At 52.9% G+C, this 16994-nt stretch overlaps 1 protein-coding gene across 5 annotated transcripts in view; it reads left to right on the forward strand.

Moving 5' to 3' along the window:
* Positions 1-16994, forward strand: part of TWF2 (twinfilin actin binding protein 2) — a 37041-nt gene that overhangs the window by 288 nt on the left and 19759 nt on the right. For 3 of the 5 annotated variants that reach the window (XM_080625263.1, XM_080625262.1, XM_080625261.1), the window contains exons 1-5: positions 7851-8354; positions 10083-10160; positions 14099-14277; positions 15778-15873; positions 16451-16555. In XM_080625263.1, the coding sequence (XP_080481389.1) occupies positions 8075-8354; positions 10083-10160; positions 14099-14277; positions 15778-15873; positions 16451-16555 (738 nt within the window). In that variant the 5' untranslated portion in view covers positions 7851-8074. Of the gene's footprint in view, positions 1-6193; positions 7252-7850; positions 8355-10082; positions 10161-14098; positions 14278-15777; positions 15874-16450; positions 16556-16994 lie in introns of those variants that run through there. The other 2 variants (XM_080625264.1, XM_080625265.1) reach the window with 2 other exon arrangements.

Raw genomic sequence — 16994 nt, forward strand, 5'->3', positions numbered from 1 at the left:
CAGCCCCCGGCCCGCCGCGGCGGGCTGCCGGGCGGTGTCGCGGTACCGGTGATGGGGGCGATAAGATGAACCTTCCCGAAGGAGCCGGCAGGTTTCCCTGCAAGTAGCCGGAGGGGGTGGGGGATGTGTAGAGCCAGGCTTAGAGCGCTTGGGTACTGGTAGAAGGTGAAGGAGGGGTTTGGCTCCGGGGGGGTGCTGCCTTTGGGAGGCTCTCCTCACCCTTTGTCTGGGCTGATGCTCAGTACACCGCTGTGACACCGCTGGTACAGGCGCCTTCTGCTGCGGCAGCACCTTAACCCCTGCAGAGCTGCTTCGACGCAGCCCCCGGCCACATCTGCCCGCCATGGGGTGATGCTCGGCCCCGGCCCTGCGCCTGCTCCTGGCGGGGATGCAGAGAGCCTCGGGAAATTCCTGTCTGGCTGCTGCCGTGGTGTCTGGGGGGAAGCTCCCCACTCTCTCTGCTCACTCCCTACAGGACCGGCCAGCACCCCGAAACAATAGCTTTTGCATTTATGGGTGCGTTTGGTGTGTGACTGTGCCCGCACGGTATTTCCCTCCTGCTCCCTGCTGCCAACTCAATTAACAATATTAATCAGGAGTAGAGGTGCTGCATAATTTATGTAACCGAATCAATATGTGAGCAGGGATAGGAGAGCAGCTGGCCCTGAAGCCCTGCTCCGTGCCAGTCCCGCACTGCTGTGTGCCCCAGGAGGGGAGCTGGGACGTTGGCCTTGCAGCTCCCTTCCTCACAGCCAGCACCTTCACACAAGGGCGTGGGATTTGTGGCTGCTGTTCCTACATGGCAAGAGCATCCTTATTCCTTGAGTGCATGGTTGAAAGCATCCTTCCTTTCCAGCTACTTGTGGAGGAGCTGTAGTTGAGAAGTGGTCAGTGATGGCATTTAGATGTTTCTCCTGTTTTGCCTGGGAGTGCTGGTAGCTGACAGCTTTTGAGCTCAGATTTGCTGCTGCTGGTTTAAGCTGAGGCCCTGAAGCTGAATGTGCGCCCCACTGTAAAAAAACTATAATTAAAAGAGCCCAGCAGGATGGACCCCCCTGACCTCTCCGTGTGCCAGCTCCACGGAGCTCTCCGGTGGGGTTTGGTGCAGGCAAGGTCTGTCTCACTACCTGTACCCCAGGAGACTGCTGCCTGTTGCTCCCCGCTGTGCCTGGTTGATGTTGCCTTCTCTGGCACCCCCGCGACTGCTGGGGATGCTCTGGCTTAGCAAAGCCAATGAGGTGCTCTCTGAGAGCACGACCTTCACCAACCTTGGTTGCCCACCAACCGAGGCAAACCCCACTGGGATGAGCTCTGGGAGTCGCAGTGAGTTGTTGCCCGAGGATGTGACGTGCCCCATCAGCAGCTCCTAGGAAAGGGGAAGAGACTTCGACTTCCCCTGGGGAGCTGCGGTCAGTGCAGGGTGGAGATAGACCCAACAGCTCTGCCTAGGCAGCAGATCCCACCAAGGGGTGGTGTGAAACCCTCCCGTGGTTATGAAGAAGAACTTGTGTTGGGTGGTGGTTCTTGTAGCGTCTTGGGCATCCCTGGGTGTCTGAGCTCTGGGGTTCTCTCCTCCGTCTCCTGCTGCGTGGTCCCTCTTCCGGGAAGTGGTTGTTTCCTCTGAATGCAAATCTGCCCCTCCAACACCTGCGATGCTGAACTGGGGTGCTCTGCATTTTAAGGCAACCATGCTGGTGGAGGGTTGAAGTATTTCAGTCCTCCCCACCCTGGCATGGTGATCAAATTAAATTTCTCTGCTCAACGGAGAACAGATTCGGTACCGGGTGAGGAACAGAAATCCCGCTGTTACTTTCATCCACTCTGCTGAGATGCTGAGATCTGTTGTTTGCTGAGGAGGAGGAGGGATTTTCTGCATCTTTCGGGTTTCTGGGGCCTTGTTATTTTTGTGTGCACATCACTTTGTGGTTTTGCATTCCCATTTCTCCACATTTGCAGGAAGGCATTTGTTCCTGGTGAATTATGATCGGACCTGCTGCTGGCTGGCTTAGGGGAGGTTGTGGCCAAGCTGGTGAGAGATTTTGGTTGACCCTGTGCTAGATCAGTGAGACCAGGGTGATGGGGTTATGGGGAGCCCCTGGAGCAGCCCCTTCCTGTGATGCTACCGAGTCATCCTGGCTGCTGGGGAGAAGCAGGTTGTCCCCGGAGAGGAGGAGCAATGGCAGTGAACAGCCGCAGATTTGGGGTGTTTTATTGGGGCTGAGCCTTTCACACAGAGGCAAGAGGTTAATTATTATCTTTTTAGGTATCTGTGGCAGCTTCCTTTCAGGTTCTGGTGAGGAAGCAGGGCTGCCATGGAGACTGCTGGGCTGGGGAGGTAGTTGGAAGCTATCGAGGGTTGCTGTGGGCTTTTGGGGGCTGAAAATCTGATTCTTGACTACGGCTGGGAGGATTCAGTGAGAATTTTTGTATTAGATGGGGACAGCTTTCACTGTTTGAGTTTAAAACCTTAGGAAGGCTAGGGCTTCCCTCAGAAAGTGAGCATGGAGAGGCTGTAAATGCAATGAGATCACTGCCAGGGTCTGGCCCTGTGTCCCTGTCCTTCCCAACACTCAAATCAGTGCTGCCAGTGGTGCCTTTACTTGGCAGAGGAAAAGAGCAGCAACCTGCAGGCAAGGCAGGACCATGTGTGCTGGCACCCTGCTTTGCTCCAAGATGCCGTGTTGCCAGCTGGATCCAACTGATGCTGCCTGCAGGGTGGATGCTGCCCAGCCTGGAGTGATGGAAGGGCTGAGTAGCTCCAATCCAAGGTGGCGAAGTGGAGACGAGGCCGGTCCCTGATATGTGTGTGGAAAACCTGGTATTGAGAGGCATGAGGGTGGTGTCAGGCAGGTGGCTGAAAGTCTCTGGGCAGGGTTTTCTATATGCACCAGGAGTCTTCTGCATGAAACCCTGCAAGATACCGCTCAGCCCCTTGGAAAACTGGGGGACAAGCTTTGCTGTGTCCTCTCTTGCCGTTTTTTCTTCCCTCCTCTTTCTATTTTCTTCCAACATCTGCAGCTTTTTCCCAGAGAAAAGATTTCCTGCAAGGACATATTTTTTTCTTTCTTCCATGGTGAGGAATAAAATCCTCTTAGTACTTAAAGCAGCCAGCTACAGCCGTCAGCAGAAAAGCTCTGTGCAGCAGGCGTGTTGAGCAGGCACTGCGTGACGGAGTTACACCGGGATAGACTGAAAAGGAGGAATTTTAGCAACAGCAACAGCTATTTTGTGCCTGATGTAGTTGTGCCCTTTCTTGGATGCCCTGGAATGAGCTGGGCAGAGCTGCTTGTATAGGGAAAGAATTGTAGGTGCAGGTGTAACTGTGTTTTACCCATCAGCATCCTGACTGCTGTCTGGCCAAGCATCCCTGGAGCGTGGACAAGTTTTGCCCAGGTTTGTGGCTGGATTTTTGGCTGAGTTTCCCTGTTGCATCCCAGGCACGCTGTGCCCTGGACAGTGAAAGGGAAGCAGCCACTTGGAGTCACATCAACTTGAAGATTATGGCCAGGGAATGAAAGATTGATGGCCAGAGGCTCGGGTTTCCCGTCGGGAGCGCAAGGTGACTCAATGTATTGAGAGAGGCATCTGTTTCAGGGAGCATGTATTATTGATCTGGGAGCTGGGTACTGTCGTTGGGATGCGGGGGGATAAGGGTCAGATAAGCCAAAAACCTGTTGTTCCCCCAACAAGTGATTGAGAGGATGCAGAAGGGAAAGGTGCAGGGAGGTGATGGGGCTTTCACCTCCATTTCCTGTGCTTCCCTAGGTTGTGCAGGCGGCTCCGCTGGCACCCTGACATCCCTACGGAGAGACCAGCCTGTTGCTGTGGCTACGGCTGTCATTGCGTGGTGCCTCTGTCTCCCTCCAGCCCGGCTCTGCACAGATAAGCTTATCAGGGCTGTAAACACCAGCAAAAAGGCTCAGTTTTAGGAGCAGCTTTGTGGCAGGGTGATACCCATAAGCTGCTCCGTCTTGCAGCATTTTAAGGCAAGCGTGTGCCTTCTCACTGTGAGATCCTCTTCTTCTCTGGCAGCTTGCCTGTGTGGTCAGGGCCACCTAAAGGCCACCACTGGGCAAGCCACGATCTCCCTTGATACCCTGGTGCCAGCTCTGTTCAGCCCTTCATCCCAAATGGGTGTCAGGAGCTGCTGGGCTGGGAGGTTTTGTGGTACATGGGGACCTGGGACACACTGTTAGTGGGCTGCTAAAGGCAGGTGGCTCATGAATAAGGGACAACTCATCTGCAGCCTACAAAAGGTTAGAGAAGGGAGGTGCTGCACGACTCTGGTGGAGGCGATTTTGGGGCTGTCATGGGACGGTGGTTGAGGAGGCACGGATGCCCACCATGTCTGCCAGGAAGGTTGATGGCTGGGGTGCCTTGTAGAAAGGCCAGAAGGTTCCTCAAGATGCCACTGAGCTCACCCTGCCTCCGAACAGTAGCATCCCTGGAGGTTTTCCAGGGCAGGGATGGAGGCATGTTGTCCTTCCTGGGGTTTGGTCACTCCCAAAGGAGATTTCGCAAGTGCCAATTTGGAACCTGATGTTTCTGGCTGGAAAACCACAAGTTGTTTATGCTCTCCTCTGGGCTGACCAGCCCTGGTTCCTTCAGTTGCTCCTGCACACTGCACCTTGTGGCATATGTGCTGTCCAGCCTGTGCCTTGCTTCTTGCAGATGCTGAGCTTTGACGTGCTGTTTGCGCTGTGCCTGCAGCCTTGTCAGCACCGAATAACATGGTTATGCTCTTGTTTGTGCCTTCACAAATGACTTTGCCTGCAGTAACATAAAGCGATTAACCGGAACTTGGCTTGCAACCCACCTCTCTTCTCTGGAGCTGCTGCACCCTGCCCTGCATTGGTGCAGCTGGTCCTTCTCCTAGTTAAAGTGCTTGGCTTCCTATTGAGTTTTATCCTATCTCTTTTCTTCCCAGCCCATTTCTCCAGCCTGCCAAGAGAATGGTGAATTCTCCAGCGTGCATTTCCGTCTCCTCTAGCTTCCCACCTCGCAGCTGCAGGAAGCACTATTGCAGTGCCAGAAGTGTTCAGTGAAATGTGGACTAAACCTGGAGCCACCACCTGGGTCTCCCCAGGAGACTTTGCTTGATCCAACCTCTGGCACCTCCTACACTGAGAGATCACAGAATAGTTAGGGCTGGAAAGGACCTTAAGATCATCCAGTTCCAACCCCCCTGCCATGGGCAGGGACACCTCACACTAAACCGTGTCACCCAAGGCCTCATCCAACCTGGCCTTGAACACCACCAGGGATGGAGCATTCACAGCCTCCCTGGGCAACCCATTCCAGTGCCTCACCACCCTCTCAGTAAAGAATTTCTTCCTTATATCCAGTCTAAACTTCCCCTGTTTAAGTTTGAACCCGTTGCCCCTTGTCCTGTCACTGCAGTCCCTGATGAAGAGTCCATCCCCAGCATCCTTGTAGGCCCCCTTCAGACACTGGAAGGCTGCTATGAGGTCTCCACGCAGCCTTCTCTTCTCCAGGTGGAACAGCCCCAACTTTCTCAGCCTGTCTTCATATAGGAGGTGCTCCACTCCCCTGATCATCCTCGTAGCCTCCTCTGGACTTGTTCCAACAGTTCCATGTCCTTTTTATGTTGAGGACACCAGAACTGCACACAATGCTCTAAGTGAAGTCTCCCGAGAGCAGAGTAGAGGGGCAGGATCGCCTCCTTCGACCTGCTGGTCACGCTCCTCTTCATGCAGCCCAGGATACGGTTGGCTTTCTGGGCTGCGAGCGCACACTGAAGCCAGCTCATGTTCATTTTCTCATCAACCAACATCCCCAAGTCCTTCTCCTCAGGGCTGCTCTGAATCTCTTCTCTGCCCAACCTGTAGCTGTGCCTGGGATTGCTCCGACCCAGGTGTAGGACCTTGCACTTGGCATGGTTAAACTTCATAAGGCTGGCATCAGCCCACCTCACAAGCGTGTTGAGGTCCCTCTGGATGGCATCCCTTCCCTCCAGCGTATCAACCGAACCACACAACTTGCTGTCATCGGCAAACTTGCTGAGGGCGCCCTCAATCCCACTGTCCATGTCACCGACAAAGATGTTGAACAAGACCGGTTCCAACACCGATCCCTGAGGGACACCACTCGTTACTGGTCTCCAGCCGGACATTGAGCCATTGACCACAACTCTTTGCGTGCGGCCAGCCAGCCAGTTCTTTATCCACCGAGTGTCCCACCCATCAAATTGATGTCTCTCCAATTTAGAGACAAGGATGTTGTGTGGGACAGTGTCGAACACTTTGCACAAATCCAGGTAGATGACATCAACTGCTCTGCCCCTGTTCCATCAGTTCTGTAGCCCCATCATACAAGGCCTCCAAATTGGTCAGGCAGGATTTCCCTTTAGTGAAGCCATGCTGGCTGTCACCAACCACCTTGTTGGTTTTCATGTGCCTTAGCATGCCTTCCAGGAGAATCTGCTCCAAGATTTTGCCAGGCACAGAGGTGAGACTGACTGGTCTGTAATTCCCCTTATCATCCATTTTCCCCTTCTTGAAAATGGGGGTTATATTTCCCTTTTTCCAGTCGTTGGGAACTTCACCTGACTGCCATGATTTTTCAAATATCATGGCCAGTGGCTTAGCAACTTCATTCGCCAGCTCCTTCAGGACCCGCGGATGGATTTCGTCAGGTCCCATGGACCTGTGCACATTCAGGTTCTTAAGATGGTCTCAAACCAGATCCTCTCCTACAGTGGGCCCAACATCTTCATTCTCACAGTCCGTGTGTCTGCCTTCCAAGACTTGGGTGTGTGGTCAGAGCTTTTGCCAGTGAGGACTGTAAGTCATTAAGAACCTCAGCCTTCTATCCATGATGCGTGCAGTTCTGTGCCCCTGCCATACAGCTTCACCACCAGCGTGTTTCCCAAACTGGCTTCTGCCACATGGAGACATGTTTAAAAGATGAGCTGGGGTTCCTGAAGCCCACAGGTCTGTGAGTCTTCTGGAGAAAGTTGGGTTGATCTCATGCAACTTGGCCGCAGTAGGTCCCTGCTGGCTATAGCCGAAGTTGGGTTTGTTTCTGGCCTTCTTGTTCCAGGATTTTCCAGGAACCCATGTCTCAAGGGTGAGTTGGACGTGTGGGTTCCCATCCAGTCCTCTGCCTCGTCACTCCTCCCTTTCCCTGATTTGTATGGTTTCCCCACATGTGGCTTTTTCAGCCCTTGAGTTGGGTCCTGGAGACTTCTTGGCAGCAAGATTCTGCTGGTATCTCTGCCTCCATCTCAGGGTAAGGTCTTCTCCCTGTGTGTCTTCCAGAGCTGGCCATGGAATTCTGTATTAATATGGCATGCGAGCCAGCTCATCACGTCCACTGTGCCAGTTAAGTTGTAATCATGCCCAATGAAGCAGTTGCTGAGCTCGTGCTGAAAACCCTTGCTGGCTTATTCCTCTCCCTCCTTGCTGGCTCACTGGCTCTTGGCTCTGTATCACAGGAGACAGAAGGGGATGTCAAAAACACCCCAGTGATTTTTTTATTTAAACGAAAATTACCCTTTTTTTAAAAAAAAAAATTTGGTTTTTAATTTCAGCAGAACGCTTTCTTTTATTATTATTATTTCTTTATTTCAGCAGAATTAAAGCTTGGAAGCCTGCTCTGCGGTTTTGTTGAAATCTTTGCTGCTGCCTCCTCTGGAAAGCATCTCCCTCCTTGGCAGTATCCTTGCAGTATTTCCCATCCTGCACTCAGCTTCTCCGGCAGCATCTGTGCTTTTCCCCATCCCCTTAAGCTCCTTTGTACCTACACAGGCCCCAGTGCTTGGCTGTCACTTGTCAATCACTCAATTGTCAGTCATCCCGGCTGTCAATCCAGTACTTCTTGGCATTCCTAGTATTTCCAAGTGGGGTGGGACTGGAGTACGCAGACTCCTGATTTTCCTGACCCCCTGGTGCCCTTGTGTTCCGGGAAGGATGGGCTCAGGCCGGAGGGATTTGCAGCTAGCTAGCACTGCAGGACATTCATCTTTCTCCTCTGAAGCTTGTGCTGTAGAAACATCCAAGACTGATGTTATTCTCTCCTATTTTGGTAGTCTAATAGCAATCAGTGAAGCTTAATGCTTATTAGGAGCTTTTGTCTCCTGCATGAGGGTTTCTGGGTGTATAAATGCCTCTTTTTGTCCCTCCTCTTCCGCCTCGTGTTGTTTGTAGTAACCACAGATGCTGCCAGAAGGAAACAGCCACTCTCAATGGGGAAAGGGGCTAAAAATATCAGAGCATCTTTGGATGGCAACAGCAGGAGCAGGATGAGCTCCCAGCCGGCACTGGGAGAGGATGAAGGTCTGCTCTGGGAATGGGGAGAGCCATGTGCCTCAGTGCTGATGGAGGGAGAAGGAGGTTTGCTCATGGTGGGGTGATGTCAACATTAACCTCTGTGTGTCCCCTAAAATGCCGTTAGTGACTGATGTGCCTTCACTGAAGTGTCTTTGTGCCTGTTCCCCCTGGGGTGGCATCTCTGGGTTTGTATGGGAGCACTGCTGTTTGCAGGGTATCAGCTGCAGCTCTTTCTCATTTGTGCCTGTTCTGTCTATGGGAGGCGAAGCCATTGGACATCTCTCTGCTCAGGGCAGGCTTTGAGCTGGTGGTGGGGCAGTTGTGTCTCAGATGTGTCACTGAGGGGACAGGCAGGAGTTCCCGGGGGGGCTCCCCAGGGCATCCCTCTGTCCATCTCTCTGCCTGCATCATCATCGGTGTTTGTGCATGGGGACAAATCTGTGCCCACTCCTTCTCCCTGGGGGCTGGGGGGGCCATCTCCAGGGGAGGAGAGCAGCCCCTGCGTCCCTTGGGCAGGTGATGAGTAACATCGAGGCTCCCCCGAAGGTGATGCTGGGGGGCTATGCCAAAGGGTGGTACCCACTGCTGGTGGGGCTGAAGCAGAATGGGTACAGCCCTTGGTGGCAGGAGATGGCTTGTCCAGCACCTTTCAGCTGATGTAGGGATGCCTTCTTTGCAAAGTGCCTTGACCATGGGTGCTCTCAGGCTCCAAGGGACCAATGCAGGGCTCCTTCCTGCTGTGGGCAGCTCTAGCTCGGTGGTCAGTAGTGGGCAGGCAGCACAGCAAAGTGCTGGGAGCGGGGAGCTGCTGGTGGCAGCTCCAAGTGCAGATCCTGGTGTGGACTAAGGGGCCTCTGCCCAGGTCTCTAATCTTTGCAGCGCTGGATTCTTTAGTGTTTCTAACAAGCAGAGAGCTGCCTGTGGCTTTGAACTCACAGGACCCCTTGACTGTGCATCCACATCAGGAAAGAACTCAGGCATGTAAAGGGGCTTTCGGGGGGAGCCAGGCTGGGAGATGCTCCTCGATGGGGGGGCTGTGCCCCTCCAAGTTGCATCTCTTGGACATTTCCTTCCAATGTAGCATGTCACAGGTGGAATGGGAGCTCTGCACCAGTGATGTGTTCAGGATGGGCAGATTAAGGCTCCAACACTGGCTGTGGGCTGCCCCTTCAACGTGCCTGGTGCACAGGGAGGGGGGATGAGGAGGAAGGTGGCTCCCCAAAAGCCTTCTGCAACCAAAGCCCTGCCAGCTCTGGAGCAAAACCCTGGGACCATTGCCTTTCCCTTTTGTAGACGCTCAGTTTCAAACCAGTGCCTCCAGTCTGGAGTCATGCTCGTCCCAGCCACCTCAGGAGCAGCATCCCTGACACGTGTCACAAGCTGAGATGTCACAACCTGTCAGGACATCTTCCAGCCACCCTCCATATCCAAACCCTACCGCTTCATGAAGCGAACAGACTTGTCACTTGAGCTCTCCCTGCCTGCGCTGGCCAAGCCATCATCTAAATTTGGGTGATTATGTTCACGCAGGCCAAGTATCAAGTTCTCTGGATCACATGCGCTCCCAGCTGCTGTTTAACTCTGACACCTCGGGGAGACGCAGCACTTTGCTCCCAGCTGTTTGGGTTTTGTGTTATTATTTTTATTGCCTTTATTTTTTTGGCAAGACAGATTTTTTTTAGCTATTTTTAAGTCTCTCTCCTCCAAGGTGCTCCCCCCCCCAGCCAGTGCCAAGCAGCCAGTGCCTGCTTTCACTGCCACATCTCATCACCATGTTTCTGGTTCTTTCAGCCACCACGGAATTAAGGGACTTTTTTGCCAAAGCCCGAAACGGTTCAGTTCGGCTCATCAAGGTCATCATTGAGGACGGTAAGTGTGGTTTTCAAGTGCTCTGATTTACACCATGTCAGTTCTGTTTCACCTCTGTCTCTCCTCCTTTCCTCTTTGCTGCTGCGCTGCCAGCTTGGTTTTTGGAAACCCCAAGGAAAACACTGCCGGGGCTCCCTGGCACGTGGCAGCCCAGACCTGAAATACAAGCCCAAAATCTGGGTGTGCTGGTGAGCAGCAGCTATTGGAACCCTGGGGCAGCTCCAGGCTGGGGAGCAGCAGCTTTGCTGGCGTCTGGGATCAGTGCTGGGCTCTGGGGGACTTCTGCTGCTGCTGTGCCAAATTGTATTACGGCAGCCGTGCAAGAATGGCGGGTGGCATCGGACCTTGGTCAGGGGTGATAGGTGGCATCTTCCTCCTTGGACATGGTGTCTCTTGCCAGGCAAGGAGATGCTCAGGGCAGGGATGGGTGAGGGGGGTGCTCCTTGGTGTGGGGCTCAGCATGGGACCCAGATTGCATCCCACAAGGGATGCTACACTTTGAAACCCTTTCTGTCCCAGCCTCTGCTCTCATGCATAGGGCTGCCCCTAGCCCAGTTTGCTGGCACCAATCTGCCTATGTTTGTCCCATGCCTTTTGGGGGGCATCTGCATCTATGAAACAAACAAGCGCAGCAAAGCACTGATTGAACATCCCAGCGGGGAGCCTCTGTGGTGTAGGTTTTCCATCACCTCAGCCTCATACAATTGCATATGAATGACTTGTTTCTCAAGGCAGCAGGGATGTTAATGTCCTGCCAAGCTGCTGTCATCACCTCCCTCTGCTCGGCCACCAGGACATCGAGGTAGACATAGTCATTAGGAGCCCGTGCTGGCATTTGGAGGGGCTGCAAAGGCCCATTTCAAAGAGTAGCATGGCTTGAAATGTGTGGGGCACATCAGCAGAGCCAGTGCAGAGTTCAGTGGTGTTGGGTTTGCCGCTGGTGAGGTCTCCATGTGTTAGGATGTGATGTCTACGTTATTTCTCTGACCATCTTTGACACCATTTTTGCTTTCTTGGCTCCTTTTGCTTTTAAGAAGTAGGAATTGGGTTTGCGTTAAGGTAAGTCACAGATGTCCCTAAGCCTGGGCTTAGGGTCCTAGAGCTTGTGCCACTGACTTTGATGCCAGCAAGGGGGAGTTTTTACTTTCAGTTGAAACCACATCCCACCATCTCGACTCAGGCTGAATGGGATGTATTTATCTGTCCAATGTGTCATCATCATGCTGCATGGACAAGTCTCGCTTGACAGTGCTTTGTGCTTCACAGTGTGGTTCTCCCACCCTGCCGGCTCCTTTCCTCTGGTCTGGACCAGCCATGGGCGGTGCTGGAGGAGCTTGGGTATCCGCAGAAGCTTCTGAAATGTGACGGAGCCTGAGGCTCCTGTGGGCAGAAAGGTGGAAAGAGGAGAGGTGGGAGCACCTCTGTGCTGAAGGGCTTGGCCTGCTGGAGACAATGTGGTGGTGGTCCCACCAGCCCAGCACACAGACCTCCCATCTGCATGCCCACATCACTTGGAACGAGGTGCTTGGCCTCTCGCCACCACTGTTCTGTAGCACGGGGGCCATCAGCCTGCTGCTACCCACCAGAGAAGGACCTTTGAGCAGCAGTAAGTGACCCGGCAGATGTCAGAGCTGGATGGACAGACTTGAGCAAGCAGACCCTGGATGGGATGTGTCCCAGGCTGTGTGGGGAGGATGTGCCAGCTGCCCTGCCTGTGCAGGGGATGTGGAAGGGGAACCTCTAGCTCTGCTCGATGGCTTGCGGGGGACCTTCTGCCCTATTTGTCTTGGGGCATTGTGGAGCAGGCATCGGTAGATGGAAGGAGAGGAAGATGGTGCAAGGAGCCTTGTGGCAGATGCTCTGTGTCTGGGGCCCCAGGACAGCAGCTATGCCTGAGAAACCCTTTGGGAACTCTTTGATGTTGCCTTTAGCGACCTGCTGGAAGAAGCTGAGGTTGGAAGGAGAAGAAGTGGGGGGGATCAGGATGTGCACCAAGGGTCAGCAATGATTTTCTGGTGCATAAGCAGCTTGTGGTCCAGCATGGTTTTAGGCACAGGAGCATTTCAGAGGCAGCCTGCCTGCAGTGAGTGCTGGGAGTACCTCGAGGGCCAGAAACATGCTCCTAGCTGCACTTTGTACAGCAGCAGTGCCCTGCAAAAGTGGAGCCTGAAACAGCCTGTGCTGACAGTGATGCCTTGCCCAAGGGCGGCTGCTCTGTGTTTCCCTTTCCCAGTGCTTCCCAGTGAGGAAAATTTGGCCCTAAATGGGCTGAGCAGAACTGCAGAGAGCCCAGTGGCAGGCAGGGGAATAAGTGGCTCCTCCAACCCAGGGGGAAGCAGCCTGGGAATAGCCTGGAGTGACTCGGCATGACTGCCTTTTGGGTGAGGTGTTGGGATGTTTGGCAGATGGAGACACCTATGAACTGCCCATGAATTTCGCCAGATGAAATTCCCTGTGGTCTTTTTAGGATTCCAGGTCTTTGCGATGCACAGATCTGTTTACAAGGCTTTATTTTAGGGGTACATTGAGGAGTTTATACTTCCCTTTCTCAAAACAGGTAATTTTGCTGAAGGTAAAGTGTTTTCAGCACCTTTTTCTCTGCTGTTCTTGTTACTCTACTGGTAGCATGTGCTTTTGTGTGCAAATAATTATGGGTTCAGCGTGTGATGGCAGCTTCCATGGCATTGGGCAGGGAAGGGCTGCGCTGCTGTTGGCAGGGGAATGCCCTGCTTGGATGGAAAGAGCAATTCATCCCAAACTCTTTATTGTTCAACTATTTTCCTTAAAAGCTTTCCTGCCATGGGATTCAGAGCTGCTGAGCTGGATGGGTTAGGAGGGGGAGCGCTTGGCCAGGGGTTCCCTGTCTCCCAATGGGCAGTGGGGCAGAGGTCCAGGCAGGGTGCATGCCAGGCTGAGCATCCCCTCGAGTGCCAACTGTCCAAGGCCCCAGTTCGTTTTGCTTTGGCACCTCCAGACTTTTCTCCATCTTGTTCTGAGTCCAAACATCTCATCTCAAAGACATTTCTACATCTAAAAATAGAATAAAAATACAGGCTGTTTTCCAGCAGCCTGCGCTGATCATCTCCAGCACTATCACTTTCCATCCATCCATCCCAAAGCTTGGTTTGACCCTTGCAAGGGGGGTTTTCATGTTCATAGTTTGCACCAAGGTTTAAATCCCAGCTGAGCATTGCCTGGCTCATGGGGCTCCAAGCCCCAGCAGTGCTTACATAGCAGCTGGAAAAAAGCCCTTCCAGATACTTGAGCTGCTACCACGTGTGTGAAATATGTAGGTCACTTGCAGAAGCTGGGGCTCTCCTGGCAGCATGGTGCCTCTGCAGACTGGGGTCTCTGGGACATCCCTGGTCCTCACAGACAAGGGCTTTGGGTGTCAGCTCTGATTTTCACCCCTCTGTTATGGGTAATTCAGTGAGAGCAGCTTTGGCTCATTGTCCTGGCCTTTGCTATGGGACCTTTATTTTTCTTAGCACCCCAAATCTAGGTGTTTCCTCATGTCCCTGATGAGGTATTCTAGTGCCCCCAGAGCTTGTCCAGGTGAGATGGGGGAGGTCTCATCTTCTCTCGTGAGCAAGGAGGGATGGATGGAGGGAGCAGGGCAGAAGGAGACTATGGATGGTCTCCAGAGAGGAGACCTCAGTGATGAGGAACACGGGAGGGGAGGAGATGGTTGACAGGAGTTAGTGGAATACTGGCAGAAAACCAGCCCCTCCATAGCAGCCACAGCCCCAATGGTATCTGCTTGAGTCATCCCTGGGGATGTACACTCCTGCATATGGCTCGAGATCATCATTTGGTTTTCTGCAGGACAGCATTGTTGTCTGTGCTGGAGCTGCAGCGAGCCCTTAGACAAGGCACCACGTGGTGCTGCAAGATGAGCCTTGCTTTCATCTAACACCACCTTTTCCATCTCTTTCCAGAACAGCTTGTGCTGGGAGCCCACAAAGAGCTGTCCCGGCGCTGGGATGCTGACTACGACGCCTTTGTGCTGCCCTTGCTGGACGAGCAGCAGCCGTGCTACATGCTGTACCGCCTGGACAGCCAGAATGCCCAGGGCTATGAGTGGCTCTTCATCTCCTGGTCCCCCGACAGCTCCCCGGTGAGCACCGCACCACACTGTGACACCGCAGCATGGGGACACGGGTGTGCTCTGGGAGGTGGAGGGTGGAGGAGATGCTGGCCAAGCTGACTTTGCACTGGGGCTTAGGAGGATTGTTCACACTCTCCATCACTGTGCCAGGTTAAGAAGTGGAAACTGCTTTGGGATGGGGGAGGTCTTTAAGACACAGTAAGATACACTGGGACTGTGTCTCTGTTCCCTTTGCAGAGCTGTATGAGGAGGTGGAGGAACTGGGATGTGGAGGGGGAAGCGGAGTGGACCACAGGGCTGGGTTGGAGACGTCCCACTATGGCTCTGGCCAAAAACACCAGGGGGAAGAGCTGGTGCTGGCTGTGACTCGCCTGGCCGTGTGTCCAGCCTGGCCCTGCTCCGCGTGAGGGCTGTCACACAGTGGCTGCTGGCCTGGCTCTGGGCTCGGCTCCAAAATCAGCCTTGAAAAGGGCCAGGCAGGCTGGTTCCCTTGGAGCTGTGCATGGCTGGGCCGACATTGACCCCTGCTGGGTGCCTTGTGGGGCTGGAAATGGTGTTGGAGAGCAGGCACCAGAGGGCTGGTTGGATGGGGGCTGGTTTAGAGGATGCCAGCAGTATGGCTTGGAAAACACAGTCCTCTTGAGCACATCTCCATAATGGGCTTTCAGTGGGATCAAGATTTATTGCTGTATTAATGTGTGCTTGTCATATATGTATGTATATGTATTTATATATACACATACATACCTATATATTGTATGTATTTTGTATGATCTAGATAGATTTATTGTCAAGTTAATATATACGTTTGTCATATATATAAATATATATTTGATATAGACATAACAAATATATGTTGTTATGTATTATTTTCTATATTATAACACATATATAGAAAAGACTGTGCAATTTGTTGAGATATATCTAACATATATATTATTATACGTACACATATACAATTATAATAATAAAGTTTTATGTGTGTACACACCTGTGTGTACGTGTACATATACATGTGTATATAATAATATACATTTTTAATATGTATCTCTCAACAAACTGTGGAGGGTCTTCTTTGCAAAAGAACAGTGCACCGAGGAGCCAGAATTCTTCCCTGCGTTTTACAGAACAATGCAAAAGAAGTGCCAAATGGCAAAAGTCACTTTTAGGTGACTGGTGGTATTTGCCCGGGTGCAGGCAAGAAATGATGTGCTGGAGCTCAGGGATGGGAAGCTAAGCACGGAATAAACTGGTGGATTCTGGGCAGTGCTTGGTGGGGCTGTGCTGTGCACCAGCAGTGCTAGAACCAGTGCTGATGGGTTTTCCTAGCTGCTCCTGGCCTGGAGGTGCTGCAGGTAGAAGTCAGCCTGAGCTAGAAACCAGGTGGTTGTTTGGAGGGGCTGAGGTTTACAGAGCCGGTGGTGGGACAGCTCTGTCTTGTGGGGAGGTGTTGCTCTGTAGTCCCATCATGCTTCTCTGACCATGCTTGCCACCTCTGTCCCTGCGCAGGTGCGGCTGAAGATGCTGTACGCTGCCACCAGAGCAACGGTGAAGAAGGAGTTTGGTGGGGGTCACATAAAGGATGAGATGTTTGGAACGGTGAAGGTATGGTGGTGGTTCCTGGGCAGCCTTTTGGGTTCAGTGCTGAGCTTTGGCAGCCTACTCCAGGCTTGGCACCAAAACCGGGTGGGATGTGGATGCTGCTATTCTGGCAGGGGAACAGCACCAAGGTTTGCCCCCCACACTGTTTTCATCTCCTGGGTGGCTGTTACTGCTTTCTCCTGCCTGCATGGCTGTGGTCCATGATGAAGACCATGGAAGAGGTGGGAGGAAGGCTTCTAGGAGATCCTGAGCTTTATGCTGAGTAGGAAAAGAAGCGCCAGGGGGTGGCAGTGTCACTTCAGCAGCAGTGAGAGCTTTATTCAGCTGCCTTGGCAGGAGCTTTCTCTTCTGACACAGCCGTGGGTGTCTGGGAAGGGGCAGGGTGGTCTGAATGGGCATGGGTGGTCGTGGGCACTGTTTAAATTAAATTTAAAGCATGGGATTTGCATGGAGGCATCCTTGGGTTGATCCTCCTGGTAAGGAGAGAGCCCAAGATCCACTGGGTTGCTCAGATGCAGCCTCAAGGCTGGGGATGCATCCAGCCCTGACACTTCCCCCATCCCTGTCCCTCTACCTGCAGGAGGATGTGTCCCTGAGTGGTTACCAAAAGCACGTGTCATCCTGCTCTGCCCCAGCCCCGCTGACCGCAGCCGAGCAGGAGCTCCAGCAGATCCGCATCAATGAGGTGGGTGTCTGCCGGCCCAGGGAGAAGGAGCCTGAGACCCTCGGAGCACACAGGGATGTGGGATGCAGGGAGCAAGCATCTGAGCATTCCGTGGTGGCTCATTTGTACTGTGCTCTCTTGTACCTCTGCAGTTTAGCCCATTCCTGTCCTTGCTGAGTGGACTGAGCATCCTCATAGTCAAATTGGTGGCATAAAGAGGAATTTACAGACTGATTTTTTTTACACTTGCTAGGACATGAGCTCAGGGCTCTGTCTTGCTCACTGTAACTGGCACTCAGAAAATGGTTTGAGGCTGAAAGCAGGAAGCAGCCTTTAACCTCTAGGTACTGGGGCAAAAGCCAGAGCTGAGTTTGAAGTCGTGGGGGAGGCAGGAAGAATTCAGACTTATCTTTGGGCTGCACAGCATCCTTTCCCATACTCTTCCTCTATGGCTATAAAA

This window comes from Psittacula echo (genome assembly GCF_963264785.1).
Source record: "Psittacula echo genome assembly, chromosome: 9".
Taxonomy (NCBI): domain Eukaryota; kingdom Metazoa; phylum Chordata; class Aves; order Psittaciformes; family Psittacidae; genus Psittacula; species Psittacula echo.